The sequence below is a fragment of the Lampetra fluviatilis genome, chromosome 53, assembly GCF_964198595.1.
Source record: "Lampetra fluviatilis chromosome 53, kcLamFluv1.1, whole genome shotgun sequence".
Classification (NCBI taxonomy): Eukaryota; Metazoa; Chordata; class Hyperoartia; order Petromyzontiformes; family Petromyzontidae; genus Lampetra; species Lampetra fluviatilis.
The window spans coordinates 9,027,140-9,043,164 of record NC_136327.1 but is presented as its reverse complement, the minus strand read 5'-3'; the positions used below and the strand labels follow the sequence as shown (position 1 = coordinate 9,043,164).

General features: G+C 56.9%; 1 protein-coding gene across 4 annotated transcripts; it reads left to right on the top strand.

Annotated features, from left to right (window-relative positions):
• Window positions 1–859: 859 nt before the first annotated feature.
• On the top strand, window positions 860–13,781 carry LOC144949365 (protein S100-A1-like). 4 transcript variants are annotated; one of them, XM_078879354.1, is made up of 3 exons: window positions 860–1,120; window positions 12,749–12,900; window positions 13,431–13,781. In XM_078879354.1, the coding sequence occupies exons 2-3, from the start codon at window positions 12,757–12,759 to the stop codon at window positions 13,593–13,595; spliced, it is 309 nt and encodes a 102-aa protein (XP_078735480.1). In that variant the 5' UTR covers window positions 860–1,120; window positions 12,749–12,756; the 3' UTR covers window positions 13,596–13,781. The 4 variants fall into 4 exon arrangements, with proteins under 4 accessions (XP_078735480.1, XP_078735483.1, XP_078735482.1 ...); XM_078879357.1 differs by lacking the exon at window positions 860–1,120 and adding an exon at window positions 5,036–5,121; XM_078879356.1 differs by lacking the exon at window positions 860–1,120 and adding an exon at window positions 5,043–5,132.
• The last annotated feature ends 2,244 nt before the right edge of the window (window positions 13,782–16,025 follow it).

Here is a 16,025-nt window from a genome sequence, read left to right as displayed (position 1 = left end):
TCGATATTCGGGGAAACCCTCCAGCAGCGGTCCAGACATCGCTCGCCGCTGATGTCAGCCGTGGCCTGGAATCGAACTCGGGATTTTGCCGGATTTTTTTGTTGCAGTGACCCCCAAATGGAATGATCAATTTGAGTAATTTGCGGTGTCATTTTTTTAATTTGGCAACTTTTGGTTTGGGTTATCTGCAATTCATTGCACTTTCTGAAGTCATGTTTACTGTACAATGTCTAAAGAATTATCTCTGTGCAGCTTCCATCAATAAGGAATGACAACGCCGCTCGCCAATAGAGGCGTGGGGCAAAGGGAGGGGTGAGTCTCGCAGAGTGTCTGTAGGGGAGTGGAGTGAGGTGAGAGAGGTAGGATAGTGCATGGAGGGGAGTGGAGTGAGATGAGAGGGGAGAGGTAGGAGAGTGTCTGGAGGAGAGTGGAGTGAGATGAGAGGGGAGAGGCAGGAGAGTGCGTGGAGGGGAGTAGAGCGAGATGAGAGGGGAGAGGCAGGAGAGTGCGTGGAGGGGAGTGGAGTGAGATGAGAGGGGAGAGGTAGGAGAGTGCGTGGAGGGGAGTGGAGTGAGATGAGAGGGGAGAGGTAGGAGAGTGCGTGGAGTGGAGTGAGTTGAGAGGGGAAAGGTAGGAGAGTGCGTGGAAGGGAGTGGAGTGAGATGAGAGGGGAGAGGTAGGAGAGTGCGTGGAGTGGAGTGGAGTGAGATGAGAGGGGAGAGGTAGGAGAGTGCGTGGAGTGGAGTGAGATGAGAGGGGAGAGGTAGGAGAGTGCGTGGAGGTAGTGGAGTGAGATGAGAGGGGAGAGGCAGGGTTTACTGCGGTGAGTGTGTGGGGGGGGAGCAGGGTGTGGCGGTTGTTGTAAAGAGAGAAAATGAGAGAGGCCGTGGTATGCGGGGAGAGGGAGGGAGGAGAGCAAATCGATCGCGATGGATTCCCCGCCCACCGCACCTCTTCGCCTCGCCGTTGGTCACCGCATCCCACCGCTCCTCCACATAAATTGAACAATTTCCGTGTCGCTCAACTATTTTCCAGACCGGTTCATCCGCCTCCCTCGTCGAGTCTTCGCCTACTCCGGCTCTTCCACGTCCTCCTATTCGGCTCCAAGCACCCAACCACGGTGCGCTGCGCGCGCGGTCTTCTCGCGGGCACGATGCCAGTCGGAGCAGCAGCAGCGATGTTGTTGATGATGATGTTTATGTTGTTTATGATGATGATGTTGTTGTTCGGGAGGAGGTCTATGCCACTGTTGAGGTCTGATGCTGCTGCTGCGCTTGTCACGGCGAGTTGTCGTGTCGCTCTCCCGCCTGCGTGGTGTGGGTTGCTCTGGGCGCACTGGCACGACTGTGGCCTCGCTTTAGTGTCCTGCGCGTTTCGGACTGAGCCACGGTGAGCTCTCTCTGTCTCTCTCTCTCTGGCGAGCCACGGTTTGTGGTGGCTTGGCCACGGACGCGTCTCGCTGGTCTGTGTGTGGAGTTTGTTATCCCACCCACACACCGCACCTCCGATTAGCACGGTTGGCTACGTACGGTGCGAAATAAGTCCAACATACATATACAGTACATACGTGTGCGTTTTTAATGTTGCATTGAACGAACTCGATGGAGAGCGGTGGCGCAATGGTTAGCGCACTGAACCGACGGTCCGTATTGGTGTCCCGAGTTCGAATCCCGCTCACGGCCATCAAAGAGGCGACGAATCCCATAACCTGGGTAGCCACCCTTGGTCTACTCGTCCCTCTGTATAACACGCGTGGCCCGGCTCACGGTGCGTAACGCGCCGGCGCTGGGAAGACAAAGGCGGCCGGGCGTGGTTGCTGTCGGCAGCCCAGCGGCCTTGTTCACGGCAACTTTCCCCCAACCAGCTGTCTGGAGGCTACACGGGTCCCCTTTGCCTTCTTAGACCACACTTCACCACCTTAGACCGCGCTTCACCACCTTAGACCACACTTCACCACCTTAGACCGCGCTTCACCACCTTAGACCGCGCTTCACCACCTTAGACCACGCTTCGCCACCTTAGACCACGCTTCGCCACCTTAGACCACGCTTCACCACCTTAGACCACGCTTCACCACCTTAGACCGCGCTTCACCACCTTAGACCGCACTTCACCACCTTAGACCGCACTTCACACCTTAGACCACGCTTAGCCACCTTAGACCACGCTTCACCACCTTAGACCACGCTTAGCCACCTTAGACCACGCTTCGCCACCTTAGACCACGCTTAGCCACCTTAGACCACGCTTCGCCACCTTAGACCACGCTTAGCCACCTTAGACCACGCTTCGCCACCTTAGACCACGCTTCGCCACCTTAGACCAACTTCGCCACCTTAGACCACGCTTCGCCACCTTAGACCAACTTCACCACCTTAGACCACGCTTCGCCACCTTAGACCACGCTTCGCCACCTTAGACCAACTTCACCACCTTAGACCAACTTCACCACCTTAGACCACGCTTCGCCACCTTAGACCGCACTTCACACCTTAGACCACGCTTAGCCACCTTAGACCACGCTTCACCACCTTAGACCACGCTTCACCACCTTAGACCACGCTTAGCCACCTTAGACCACGCTTCGCCACCTTAGACCACGCTTCGCCACCTTAGACCACGCTTCGCCACCTTAGACCACGCTTCGCCACCTTAGACCACGCTTCGCCACCTTAGACCACGCTTCGCCACCTTAGACCACGCTTCGCCACCTTAGACCAACTTCACCACCTTAGACCACGCTTCACCACCTTAGACCAACTTCACCACCTTAGACCACGCTTCGCCACCTTAGACCAACTTCACCACCTTAGACCACGCTTCGCCACCTTAGACCAACTTCACCACCTTAGACCACGCTTCGCCACCTTAGACCACGCTTCGCCACCTTAGACCAACTTCGCCACCTTAGACCAACTTCGCCACCTTAGACCACGCTTCGCCACCTTAGACCACGCTTCGCCACCTTAGACCACGCTTCGCCACCTTAGACCAACTTCGCCACCTTAGACCAACTTCGCCACCTTAGACCACGCTTCGCCACCTTAGACCAACTTCGCCACCTTAGACCAACTTCGCCACCTTAGACCACGCTTCGCCACCTTAGACCACGCTTCACCACGCAGGTCGCCGCGCGCGCCGCTGCTGGCGGTGGTCACGCGGTGTTCAGCATCGACGCGGGAGCGCAGAAGTGCGGTCCAACAGTGGCGTTTGCTGCATCGCTTCTCTGCTGCCCACCAGCGCGGCCTATGGCACCCGGCTCATGCACAGTGGTCGCCCATCTAGCACGATCCAGGCTCCGCCTTGGGTTGCGTATCTCGGGGGCGCCAGGTGAGGGCGAGACCTCGCTCACCTGGTGATGTGTTGGTGGTAGATGGTTGTGGTGGTGTTGGTGGTGTTGGTGGTTGTGATAGATGTTCCCCTGTGAGTCCCAATCTCCATTGTATCACTCTCTGAATTCGCCCCACAACTTTTTCGATCTCCGTTTGCAAAAACAGAGAGACAGACACTGTCTGTCTCGGCGTGTCTCTGTCCCCCCGTGTCTTTGTCTCCCACCGTGTCTCTGTCTCGCCGTGTCTCTGTCCCCCCGTGTCTCTGACCCTCTGGGCGTGGCTCTAGGCGTGTCTCTGTCTCTCCCCGTGTCTCTGTCTCGCCCCGTGTCTCTGACCCTCTAGGCGTGTCTCTGACCCTCTAGGCGTGTCTCTGACCCTCTAGGCGTGTCTCTGACCCTCTAGGCGTGTCTCTGACCCTCTAGGCGTGTCTCTGATTCTCCCCGTGTCTCTGTCTCCCTCCGTGTCTGTGTCTCCCCGTGTCTGTCTCCCCTCGTGTCTCTGACCCTCTGGGTGTGGCTCTAGGCGGGTCTCGCTGCAGCTGCAGAGCGCGGATTTTGTCCGCGTGAATTCCGCTCGGCTGCCTCCGTCACTATCGCCTCACCCCACTCACCAACACATCACCATCACCTCACTCCACTCACCAACACCTCACCCCACTCACCAACACCTCACCCCACTCACCATCGCCTCACCATCACCTCACTCCACTCACCAACACCTCACCATCGCCTCACTCCACTCACCAACACCTCACCCCACTCACCAACACCTCACCATCGCCTCACTCCACTCACCAACACCTCACCCCACTCACCATCGCCTCACCATCACCTCACCCCACTCACCATCGCCTCACCATCATCTCACCCCGCTCACCATCACCTCGCCCCACTCATCGCCTCACTCACCATCACCTCACCCCACTCACCATCACCTCACCCCACTCACCATCACCTCACCATCACCTCACCCCACTCACCATCACCTCACCTCACCCCACTCGCCATCACCTCACCATCACCTCACCCCACTCACCATCGCCTTACCCCACTCACCATCGCCTCACCCCACTCACCATCACCTCACCATCACCTCACTCCACTCACCATCACCTCACCCCACTCACCATCACCTCACCTCACCCCACTCACCATCGCCTTTCCCCACTCGCCATCACCTCACCATCACCTCACCCCACTCACATCGCCTTACCCCACTCACCATCGCCTCACCCCACTTACCATCGCCTCACCCCACTCACCATCGCCTCACCCCACTCACCATCGCCTCACCCCACTCACCATCGCCTCACCCCACTCACCATCGCCTCACCCCACTCACCATCGCCTCACCCCACTCACCATCGCCTCACCCCACTCACCATCGCCACCCACCTGCGCAGGTCGCGCCACATTCCTGAGGCGCGGGGTGAAGGTGTGGCCACCCCCACCCACCACCACCCCCTCCACCATCCCCCACCCACCCCCACCACTCTCCTCTAATCTCCCCACCCTGTATCTCGCCATCTCTCCCCTCACTCTGTACTCCCCAAACGCTCCACACACTCTCCACCCCCACTCTCCCTACACTCTCACCCCCACACTCTCTCTCCCCCCCACTCTCCCCACACTCTCCACCCCCACTCTCTCTACTCTTTCTCTCTCCCCCCACTCTCTCCGCCCACTCTCTCCCCCCCACTCTCTCTGCCGCTTCCTCTTGGCTCGCGACGGCCGTCCCCGCTTGACGCGGCCGCTCTGGAATGTGGCCACCGGCGTGGTGCGGGGAGTTGGTGAGTGGGTGGTGAGTCACGGGACAGTGTTGGTGAGTGTGGGTGGTGAGTCTACAGGGTGCAGTGTAATAAGAAAGAGAGGGGGAGGGAGTGGTGCAGTGCATAGCGGTGTCGTCCAGGTGAGGAATGTGGTGAGCGCAGGGAGTGGTGAGCGTGGTGCAGTGTGGTAAGCGTGGCGAGTGTTGCGCAATGTTGGCATCCCACTGCCTTGCCCCCCTCCCGGCCCATCACCCACTGCCCTCTCCGCCCATCACTCCCACGCACGGCCCATCATCATCACCGCTGCTGTAGACTTGTGTTGTCTGCTGCAGTAGGCTTGTGTTGCCTGCTGCTGCGGGCTTGTGTTGCCTGCTGCTGCGGGCTTGTGTTGCCTGCTGCTGCGGGCTTGTGTTGCCTGCTGCTGCGGGCTTGTGTTGCCTGCTGCTGCGGGCTTGTGTTGCCTGCTGCTGCGGCTCTGCCCTGCGAGGCGAAGTGATGGCGAGTCTCGCTCCGTGCGACTCGCCATCTCCATAGTCGATTCCTTCGTCAGGGGATTCCGCCCCCCCCCCCCCCGTGAAACGTCATCCGTCCAAGTGCCCCCCACTACAGAGGCACGATGTGCCCCCCACTTGTTACCCGATTTTAAGTACTCCACCACCACCAATACATTGGTCAGGAATAACACCGTGGCCTTAAAATAAAGAATCCGAATCCTATTTATTTATCCTCGAGGAAATCCGATAAGCTATGAAGCTCTTTAGTCTCCAGATGTCCAGGAGAGGCCACCGGATCAGACCGTTACCACAACGACGACGATTGGAGTGCAAAAATGAGACAAGTGACGTATCAGGCAATGGCCCTTCACGTGCTATGAAGGGGGAAACGTCGCCCATTTGGCTTTCCTTTTCAAGGCAGTAACAGCAAATAATGATACCCGGTGAAGGTACGTGTGCATTATAAAACTAACACTGTGTCATTATAATCACCGTTCTTTATTAGAGTCCGCTGAGAACCCGTGGCTGTGGTAAGGGAGGCTGTGATTGGTCAAGCTCCTCTCACAACCCTCCAATACTCGCGCCATGTGCAAGCCCTCCATCTGCCGCTGTATGTAATCGTACAATGTTCTCTAGGATGTGAATATGCCGGAGAAAAAAATGACACTGGGAGCAATGTAGTTCACATCTCGCGGTGGCGCCATAGGAATGTGGAATGTCCACCACTGGCTCTGTAGGGCTGTAAGCAGGAGGGCGAGTAGAGGTGCCCTCGACGCTCACGCGAGTGGGGACATCGCCTTCAGTGGTGGCGAGGAGATGTTAACTGTCTCGCCTGGTGTCCAGGAGGTCGTGGGTCCAATCGTGACCCTGACGCCTGCTGCTGTATATTTGTAGTTTGCGTGTCTCTCACCGGGTCCTTCGGTTTTGCCCTTCCACGTTTTATAATCAACATTCACCCATTTTAGAGTATTCGGCTGCTGTAAGTTCCCCCACGACGATGAGCCGCTTCGTTGCGCTATCATTTGTGGCCAGGTCGCTTCTGAAAAAAAGCTACAAAGCTCAGTGGACCTCCTTAACTGTTAAAATAAAAATAGGTAATACTTCTTTTTTATAAACATCAACTTTAAATGAACAGTGTCAGTCGCCTGCGTTCATTACTCCCACTTCTCTGCCCTGACATTTGTTGCTCTACGATGATATTTTGTTCCTTACCGACAACATTGAATAACTTTGCAGAATTAAAATAACTGGCAGATCACGTTTTTTATTGCAGTAGATATTGGATAACCGAGGATCCATCCAACCAGAGTCATTAAACATGTTCAATGATAAAATCACTATAAATGTTGCGTTTGTAAATATCGAAAATTTCCTTACACTGTTCTTGCTGCATCGACAATATATAGACGACATCGCTATATTATATTTGTTAAATTCTGGTTGGATAGTGTGTGTGATGCATTGCTCTGGTGGGCAGAGGTCACGTGCTGTGAGCCAGGCCCAGTCAGCGGTGGGTGGGAGGAGGGTAGGAGACTGCAGTCAGCCGAGCGAACCACTCCAATCCGGGGGAAACTTTCAGGAAAACAGGCTCTAGAGATGGGCCGAAATTACTTCCACCAGCATTAAAATGAAACAAACCGAAAGCAAACGCTTGCAATATGTTTTCTTGTTACAAAATGAACGCTTATTTGTCCGTGAACACGGCGGAATGCGTGTTCCTTTAAGTATTTTCCACACCACCCCCTCATTCTCACACGCACAGCGTGCCCCCTGCCAAGATGGCGTCCTGATGACTGTGTGTGTGTAGCTCCCTTTGTCTGTGGCCGCAGCCACAAAACAACGCAGCCACTTGTCGGGGTCGACAGTAGCCCAGCCAGTAGTATGTAGCCTGGGAAGCTCGAGGCATAAGATTATTTGTAATAGAAGTGTCATTTTGAACTACATTGCCACTGCGCTCTCGCGGCAATGCGCCACGCCACGCCGTGCGCGATCTCGCGACCGCGAACGCGCGGTCAGCATCGTGCCTTCCACGGCGGAGCCCGTGACTTGGCATCTCCCAGAGCGTGATGAGGCGACGGGGAGTATTAATATTTCTCGTGTGTGTGTTTTTCTTTTCTTTCTCTGATCAAGCAAACTCATCCTGTTTGAGGGCCGGATTTAGAAGCGACGAACAGAGTGGGGCTCTGTGCCAGATGCGCCACGCTGCTCATCGTGGCCTGGCTACAAACAACGCCGCTCGTTTGGGCCTCCGCGCCGTGTCCCTCTCTCTCGTGAAGGCGGCTGTTTGGCTGTGGAACTCTGAGCTCGCGTCTCTGTGGTGCGGTTTTCTTCTAATTGCCGATTTTTTTTCATATGTTGCACAAATATAGTCACCCGAAGCAGATCCCTGGGCACAACAACGCAGTGCCAAGACCCGAGAACACAACAACAACAACCACCACAGCTTGCCACTAAGTGGCGGTGACCTCGTCACCACGTGGTGCTCGTGCCAGGCTAGGTGCACTTTGAGGCCAAGCGAAATGTCGAAGGCTGGCTGGCAGGAGGTCACGGAACAGACCCGGGGGTGGTATTGTCGAGACCACACAGTGCACCTGCGAACACCAACGCAGTGGACACGTTCTGAAAAGAACCGAATTGTGGGTCCCTCGGTTTTTATTTTTTGTCCCAGCAAATGTGATGGAGGTCTGGACAACTGTAGACCGGTGGCATCTGCATCAGGACTCGCCAGCGCTAGTTCAGAAGAACACGCAATCATATGCCTTGAGAAAAAACGAAGACAATCCCTGGGGTTGATCTTGAAAGGAAGATCACGGTCCACCCCAAACCGCATCCACTACACAAACCATGGCAGGAGATCTGGCTGCCTGACGAATGTAAGTAAAAAAAACTCGAGCAGTGTGCGACTGTGGTCATTCAGAACAGACCGCATACAACGACGCAATGGCCCATCCACAAATACGAAGGCAGCGTCACGGCGATGATCCAGTCCGCTGCTCCTGACGCGGTTATATCTGGGCTTGACCAGCTGAATGTGACTTTGCAGTTGCTCTGCATCTACATCAGCAAGCGTGCGACGGTAGAAGAAGCGCAGTACAAGTCACCGATGCTTGGTATCCCCACTTGCAGGGCCCATTCAGCTAGGTAGGGGTCTGCAACCAACACAACAAGAAGATACATTTATCTCGAGTTCTGTAAAACAAAGCAAAAACCCCTCCAACATTTCAAGAGCCGAAATGCATTGTGGTGGTGAATACGAGAGACGGTGGTGGTGGTCCTGAAGTAACGCCACGAATCAGCGGTCCATAAAGAGCCGCACGCGACTCCGGAGCCGCAGGTCGCCAACCGCCTGAGCTGCGCTAATGCCAACAAAGTAGTAGAATATATTCCGTTTGTACAGCGCTTTTCATCAAGAATCTCGAAGCGCCGCACAGGACACAAGCAGCTGCAGACACTCGTCATAAAAATAATGAATAGGTTTTAAGACTCATTTGAAAACTGTCCACAGACTCTGAGAAATCCTTGATGCCTCATGGACGAGCGTTCCATCGCCTGGGGACCACACGGGGAAACATCTTGGTCACCCATAGACCGAAGCGCATCGACCTGGAAATGCAGAGAAAATATCTGCATTCCCCCCCCCCCCCCCCCCTAGATCTCTTGGGGGCATTGAGGGAACATATGGGTGCAACATGTCAATGGATGTCGGCTGGGGCAATAACATCTCACCGAATAAACGCTCGAGAGAATCCCATCGTCAACCGCCACTGCCGTTGTGCCAGAAGACTTCGCGGCGCGGGCCGGAAAACCGCCACTCTCGACGAACCGCAGCGACACGTGTACGCAAAGCGACCGGCCTTTGTGTATTGTGCAAAAAAGATCCGTCGCGCAGTTCTGCACGGGGAAGGCCGACGTGTGCTTCGTGTACACGTGTCTCTGCGGTTCGCCGAAACCCGTGGTATCGTTTCTTTTTTTTCCGGGCTGGCGATGCGAAGTCTTCTGGTACGATGGCGCCGTGGTGATGCTGGGGTTTCTCTCGACCGTTGATGTTCTCAACGGATCCCCCCCCCACCTCCTAAATTGTTATCCCTCCCAGCAGTGGAGCACAACGCCCTCGTATCCCAGTTGCAGGGCAAAGGTGCAGCCCTGCAGCTGCGTCGCTCGCTCGCGTCAACTGCTGGCAGAAGGACCCTTCGCTAAGAGGGAGCTCTCTCTCGAGTGGTGTTTGGTCTCCTCTTCCCACGCTGATCTGGGGCGTCTTGGAAGGGGAGAAGTGTTCCCACCGCCCAGGACCCACCTGAGCAAGCCATGGCGTCACAACCCCCTCTCTGCCATTTGCTGCTCGCCACATCGGCCACGGTCCATTCACTGCTGGATGAAGGCCTCCCCAAGCCACCGGTCGCCTCTCCCCCGATCCTTGCGATTGAAGTTTATTTTTTTTTCTTTCAAGCTTCGTGCCGACTACCTTTGCCCCTTTTTTTCGTTGCTCCATCTCCCAGAGAAACGTCGGCTCTCCAGACGCCTCGGTGCCCAGCGCCCGCCGTGCAAATAACACGCCGGGCCTCTCAAAATATTGACGGGCGCCTTTTCGTTGTTGTTGTAACTTATAAAAAGCATTGCCGATCGTGGCGGGATGCCAGCACGCTTCGCGTTCTCAAACGGAGGCTCGTTAATACTTTGGGCGGGTTTTGGGTTTTCATGATGTGGTGAGGGCGATTGGATTTGGACGTGGAGCCATTTGGGCACGCTTGTGAGCTTTGTTCCTTGTAGCTCCACAACGGCACGGATTGTTGTCGCGTTGTGTCGCGGCGTCGATGTAATTGTGCGTCGAACTACAACCCCCCCCTCCCACACCGCCACATTCGGTGGCAGTGATAACTCCGCGCGTGCGTGTGGCCTTGGACGGTGCAATGGGCACCACGGTGGCTAGGAGGTGTCAACTACCTCGCCTGGTACACAGGAGGTCGTGGGTTCGATCCCGGCCGCGATGCCTGCTAGATATTTGGAGGCTGCGTCTCTCTCTCACCGTGGTCACGTGGATTTTTTTCTCTCCAGGTCCTCCAGTTTCTTTCCCTGCCACGTTCAGAATCAACATCACGTGTTTGAGAATATTTGGCTGCTATACATTTCCACACGTGGTAAGCCACTTCGTTGAGCTATGATTTGTGATAGCCAGCTCGCTGCTGATAAAGCGTTCTTTACCTGGTAAAATAAAAAAAAACTGTTTAAAATGTATAACAGGCAACGTTTCAGGCACTGGGCCTTTTCTTGCTATCATGTAGAGGCCAGAGAATGATGTAATAATAATAATAAGAGTTGGAGACTGCACTGTACTCCGTGGGTAAACAATTGGCACTGCTATTGGTTCACGCGAGCCCGACTCGACTGGCAATGAGATACTGAAGGTGAAAACCGGTTCACGGCAAAATCCATATATTTATTTATTTATGTATCCAGGAGGCCCACGCCGAGTCGTAGGACTGTCAGGAGGGACCTGTATTAGGGTTCTTAGTTTGAGATTTTCTACCGATTTTAAATGCTGACTTTGCCACGTTTGGAAGGAACCCGGAGCAACTGGAGGTGGGGGGGGGACAACGCTCGATCCCCGTACAGATGGGAAACGGACGGAGATGAGTCCACGCTTTGCTGCACCGCCTGCTACCTGGTGCCACGGGGGTTGGCCCTTCCTTGACACCCACGGGAAGACGTGGGGAGGGTCACAAGCTCCGTGCGTGTGTGCGTGTGTGCGTGAGCCACCAACCCTCGCTGCTGCCTCCAGGGTGGAGTTTGCCGGCAGCCACGTGTAGCAGCGGAGCCACTGCCACGTGATCCCGCCATCGCGCATGATTGTCACGAGTGTTGGAGACTCGTGCGATCAGCTCGTTATTGAGAGTCTGGTTTAATCGCAGATGGTGGCAGAGACACCTCGACTCAAACCCAGAGTGTTTGCCTTGGGGGTCTTAAACCATTGCCGCTGGGATGATGCCGTGACAAGGAAGCTGTGTGACTGGTGGGATTTGTGATTTTTTTTTGTTGGTATTTTAATGTAGAGGGCCAGATGAGTGAATGAGTGGCTGGGGGGGGGGGTGTAGATGGCCTGGCTGCTTTTCGTTGGGACTGGGACCGTGGCCACGGGGTGGTGTTGGTGGGACTGCCGCAACTGGCTCGTTGATTACGCGCCGCTCTCTTTGATGTTAAATCTGTGAACGTGGAACCCAAACATGGAGATGGCCCGAGGACGGAGTTTGTGCGGCAAGATCTCTGTACAGTACGATGCGATTTTTAACCAAAGACACGGAGCTTCCCATGTAGCCCCAACGGAGCGTTGGGGCGAGCGCTGTTAGGCAGCAGCGCCTCGTGAAGGCCGGCACGGACCGGTTCAGATAATCTTCGCCAGGAGTTGGCCGCGAGCAGGAATTGAACTCGGGTGGCCGGGTCCGCAGCGTGGCACGTGAACCTCGACACCGCTGCTCCCCACTTTGTGATGAGACGCACGGACGAGCGGGAACGCAGCAGCTGCAGCAGCCGCAGCAGCAGCAGCCTATAGCATCTGGGTTGCGCGCGACCGTGGGGACCGCGAGCCCAAGCGCGAGATCGGCCGCGTCCACCCCCCCCCCTCGTCTCGCCCCCCCCCCCTCCTGCCCGGGTGCTCCGGGGAGCGGTGGCGCAGCGGTTGGCGCGGCGATTCTCGGGCACGGCCGGCGCTGGGTGGGGAATTTTCCTGGGCCCTCCCCTCCCCTAGGTCGACTCGGCCTTCACAACGAGCGCCTGGGCACAGTGTGTCCCAACAGCCTGTGCAGGCTGCACGGGGGATCTTTGTCTTTGTTTAAAATCTTATGCTGTTGACGGAAACTGTCGCGGCAGATTTGTCCAGTTTCAATCGGAATCCACCCCCACTGAGATTTAAACTGTTGTCAAGACAACCACACCTCTACCCACCCACTCACTCCTACCTACCCACCCACTCACTCCTCTACCCACCCACCCGCTCCTCTACCCACCCACCTACTCACGTACCCACAGACTAATCGGTGCTTGGCTGCAACAATCGAGACAACCCGCACAACAACAACTTCAACAACCTCATCGCCCCCTCCACCCCAATCACAGCCGCCTTTGTCTCTCTCTTTCTCTCTGTGTCGTCTCTGTGCGTGCAGCCTTCAGCATGTCGGTGTCCAACCTGGAGAAGGTGATGCAGGACTTGATCTCGGTGTTCCACCAGTACGCCGGCAAGGAGGGCAACAAGTACACACTGTGCAAGCGCGAGCTCAAGGACCTGGTGTCTAACGAGCTAGGCGGCTTCCTCAAGGTGCCGCACCCCCTCCCCCCCTTCCTCTCGCCCCTCCCCCTCTTCCCCTCCCTCGGCCCCCCTCTCGCCCCCTCCCTTCCCCTCGCTCGCCTATCGGACGACTTTTTCCGTAAAATTCCGGGTCACCTGGTGTCTGGCAGGATCTGAATGGTGGGTGGTGGTGGTGGTGAGGATGGTGGTAGAGGGTGAGGTGATGATGGTGGGTGAGGGATCCAGGTCACTCTTGCTAATGAGGCTCAGCGTGGTCTCTCCGAGTTCTCGCCTGGATACAACGGACTCGACTTGAGACGCTATCGTGGTGACGGTGGTGGCGCGGTGGGAGGGTTGGTCGCGCGGTGTTGGGATTAAGGATTGAGGAGGTGACGATGATGCTGATGATGACCGGGACCGATGAAGCCGACGGATGGCCTAATGGCGGCGTGGCCAGGCGGCAAGGCCAGGCCCCCATGCCGGCGTGAGCGTGTCTGGGCGAGCGTTGTTTGACCCCGCGTGGTGTGCGTCTGCCCGCCCGCCCGCTGTGTGCGTCGCAGGGCAAGAAGGACCCCACCACCGTGGACAAGCTGCTCAAGGACCTGGACGCGGATGGCGACGGGGAGCTGGACTTCTCCGAGTTCGCCGCCATGGTGGCCTCCTTCACCATCGCGTGCAACGTCTACTTTGAGGACTACCTCAAGACCCAGGCCGCTGCCAAGTGATGTGGCCTGACAACTGGGAGGGGTTGCTCCTCCACCTCTTCTCTCTCCCCCCCACCCCCGCACCTTTTCTCTCCCCACCTCATCTCGTACGGTTTGACTGGTGCGCCGCGCATTTTTAAGAAAGCAGCGTAGTAAAACTCGTTGAGTGCGGAGAAGCCGAGTTGAAAATAAAATCCGCGAAACTGGCAGGATTGGTGTGGCCTCCCGTTGGTTGTGTGCGTGTGCATGCATGTGTGTGTGTGCGTGTGTGCGTGTGTGCATGTGCGTGTGTGTGTGTGCATGAGGGAGCGGTGGTGTATTGGTTAGCGCGCTGCGCTACAAACCTGGCGAAACCGGGTTCGATTCCCGCTAGTGGCCACCACACCAGTGACGAATATTTAAACTGGTCCTGGGTCCTCCCTCAGGTCGACTCAGCCTCATGAGTACTTGGTGCGGTGTGTAAATGTCACCATTCGGGAGACAAAGGCGGTCGGGCGTGGTGCTGGCCCATCCACTCTCCTCGTGTGCTGTGCCGGCCTTCATAGGTGCTCGCTGACAGCACTTGTCCCGACAGTCTGTTAAGGCTACACGGGGGATCTTTGAACTTCTGTTGCACCGTACGATGCCAACCGCGCTCATCCCCGAGCGTGCGGGGCGGAAGGATAACAATCTGACCACGAAGAGCAGCTCTAGAGAAATGCGTTTTCACTCTCAGACGATTTTAAATTCAGTTGCCTCTCGAGTCTCTGCCACACGCCATAGTTGAGCCCCGGGGGTCGACAGACAAAACAATAAGAAGAGACTTTTATTTCGAATTCGGGTTAAAAGCTAAAAGAATACTCGCACTCTCAAGAGCCGCAATGCGCCAGTGGTGGTGGTGGATACGAGGTGGTGGTGGACACGTGGTGGACGACACACGAAGTGGTGGTGGTGGACGACACACGAGGTGGTGGTGGTGGACGACACACGAGGTGGTGCTGGTGGTGGACACACGAGGTGGTGGTGGTGCTGGTGGTGGACACACGAGGTGGTGGTGGTGCTGGTGGTGGACACGAGGTGGTGGTGGTGCTGGTGGTGGACACACGAGGTGGTGGTGGTGCTGGTGGTGGACACACGAGGTGGTGGTGGTGCTGGTGGTGGACACACGAGGTGGTGGTGGTGCTGGTGGTGGACACACGAGGTGGTGGTGGTGCTGGTGGTGGACACACGAGGTGGTGGTGGTGCTGGTGGTGGACACACGAGGTGGTGGTGGTGCTGGTGGTGGACACACGAGGTGGTGGTGGTGGTGGTGGTGGACACACGAGGTGGTGGTGGTGGTGGACACACGAGGTGGTGGTGGTGGACACACGAGGTGGTGGTGGTGGTGGTGGTGGACACACGAGGTGGTGGTGGTGGACACACGAGGTGGTGGTGGTGGTGGTGGTGGTGGACACACGAGGTGGTGGTGGTGGTGGTGGACACACGAGGTGGTGGTGGTGGTGGACACACGAGGTGGTGGTGGTGGTGGACACACGAGGTGGTGGTGGTGGAGGTGGTGGACACACGAGGTGGTGGTGGTGGACACACGAGGTGGTGGTGGTGGTGGACACGAGGTGGTGGTGGTGGTGGTGGTGGACACACGAGGTGGTGGTGGTGGACACACGAGGTGGTGGTGGTGGTGGACACACGAGGTGGTGGTGGTGGTGGACACACGAGGTGGTGGTGGTGGTGGACACACGAGGTGGTGGTGGTGGTGGACACACGAGGTGGTGGTGGTGGTGGACACACGAGGTGGTGGTGGTGGTGGACACACGAGGTGGTGGTGGTGGTGGTGGACACACGAGGTGGTGGTGGTGGTGGACACACGAGGTGGTGGTGGTGGTGGACACACGAGGTGGTGGTGGTGGTGGACACACGAGGTGGTGGTGGTGGACACACGAGGTGGTGGTGGTGGTGGTGGACACACGAGGTGGTGGTGGTGGTGGTGGACACACGAGGTGGTGGTGGTGGTGGTGGACACACGAGGTGGTGGTGGTGGTGGTGGACACACGAGGTGGTGGTGGTGGTGGTGGACACACGAGGTGGTGGTGGTGGTGGTGGACACACGAGGTGGTGGTGGTGGTGGTGGACACACGAGGTGGTGGTGGTGGTGGACACACGAGGTGGTGGTGGTGGTGGACACACGAGGTGGTGGTGGTGGTGGACACACGAGGTGGTGGTGGTGGACACACGAGGTGGTGGTGGTGGTGGTGGTGGACACACGAGGTGGTGGTGGTGGTGGACACACGAGGTGGTGGTGGTGGTGGTGGACACACGAGGTGGTGGTGGTGGTGGACACACGAGGTGGTGGTGGACACACGAGGTGGTGGTGGTGGTGGACACACGAGGTGGTGGTGGTGGTGGACACACGAGGTGGTGGTGGTGGTGGTGGTGGACACACGAGGTGGTGGTGGTGGACACACGAGGTGGTGG

What these genes read in the sequence shown, in the direction of transcription:
- LOC144949365 (XM_078879354.1), top strand. Translation starts at nt 12,757, where the DNA reads ATGTCGGTGTCCAACCTGGAGAAGGTGATGCAGGACTTGATCTCGGTG. An exon ending in AGCTAGGCGGCTTCCTCAAG is followed by an intron (nt 12,901 to 13,430) that starts GTGCCGCACCCC and finishes TGTGCGTCGCAG; the next exon opens with GGCAAGAAGGACCCCACCAC.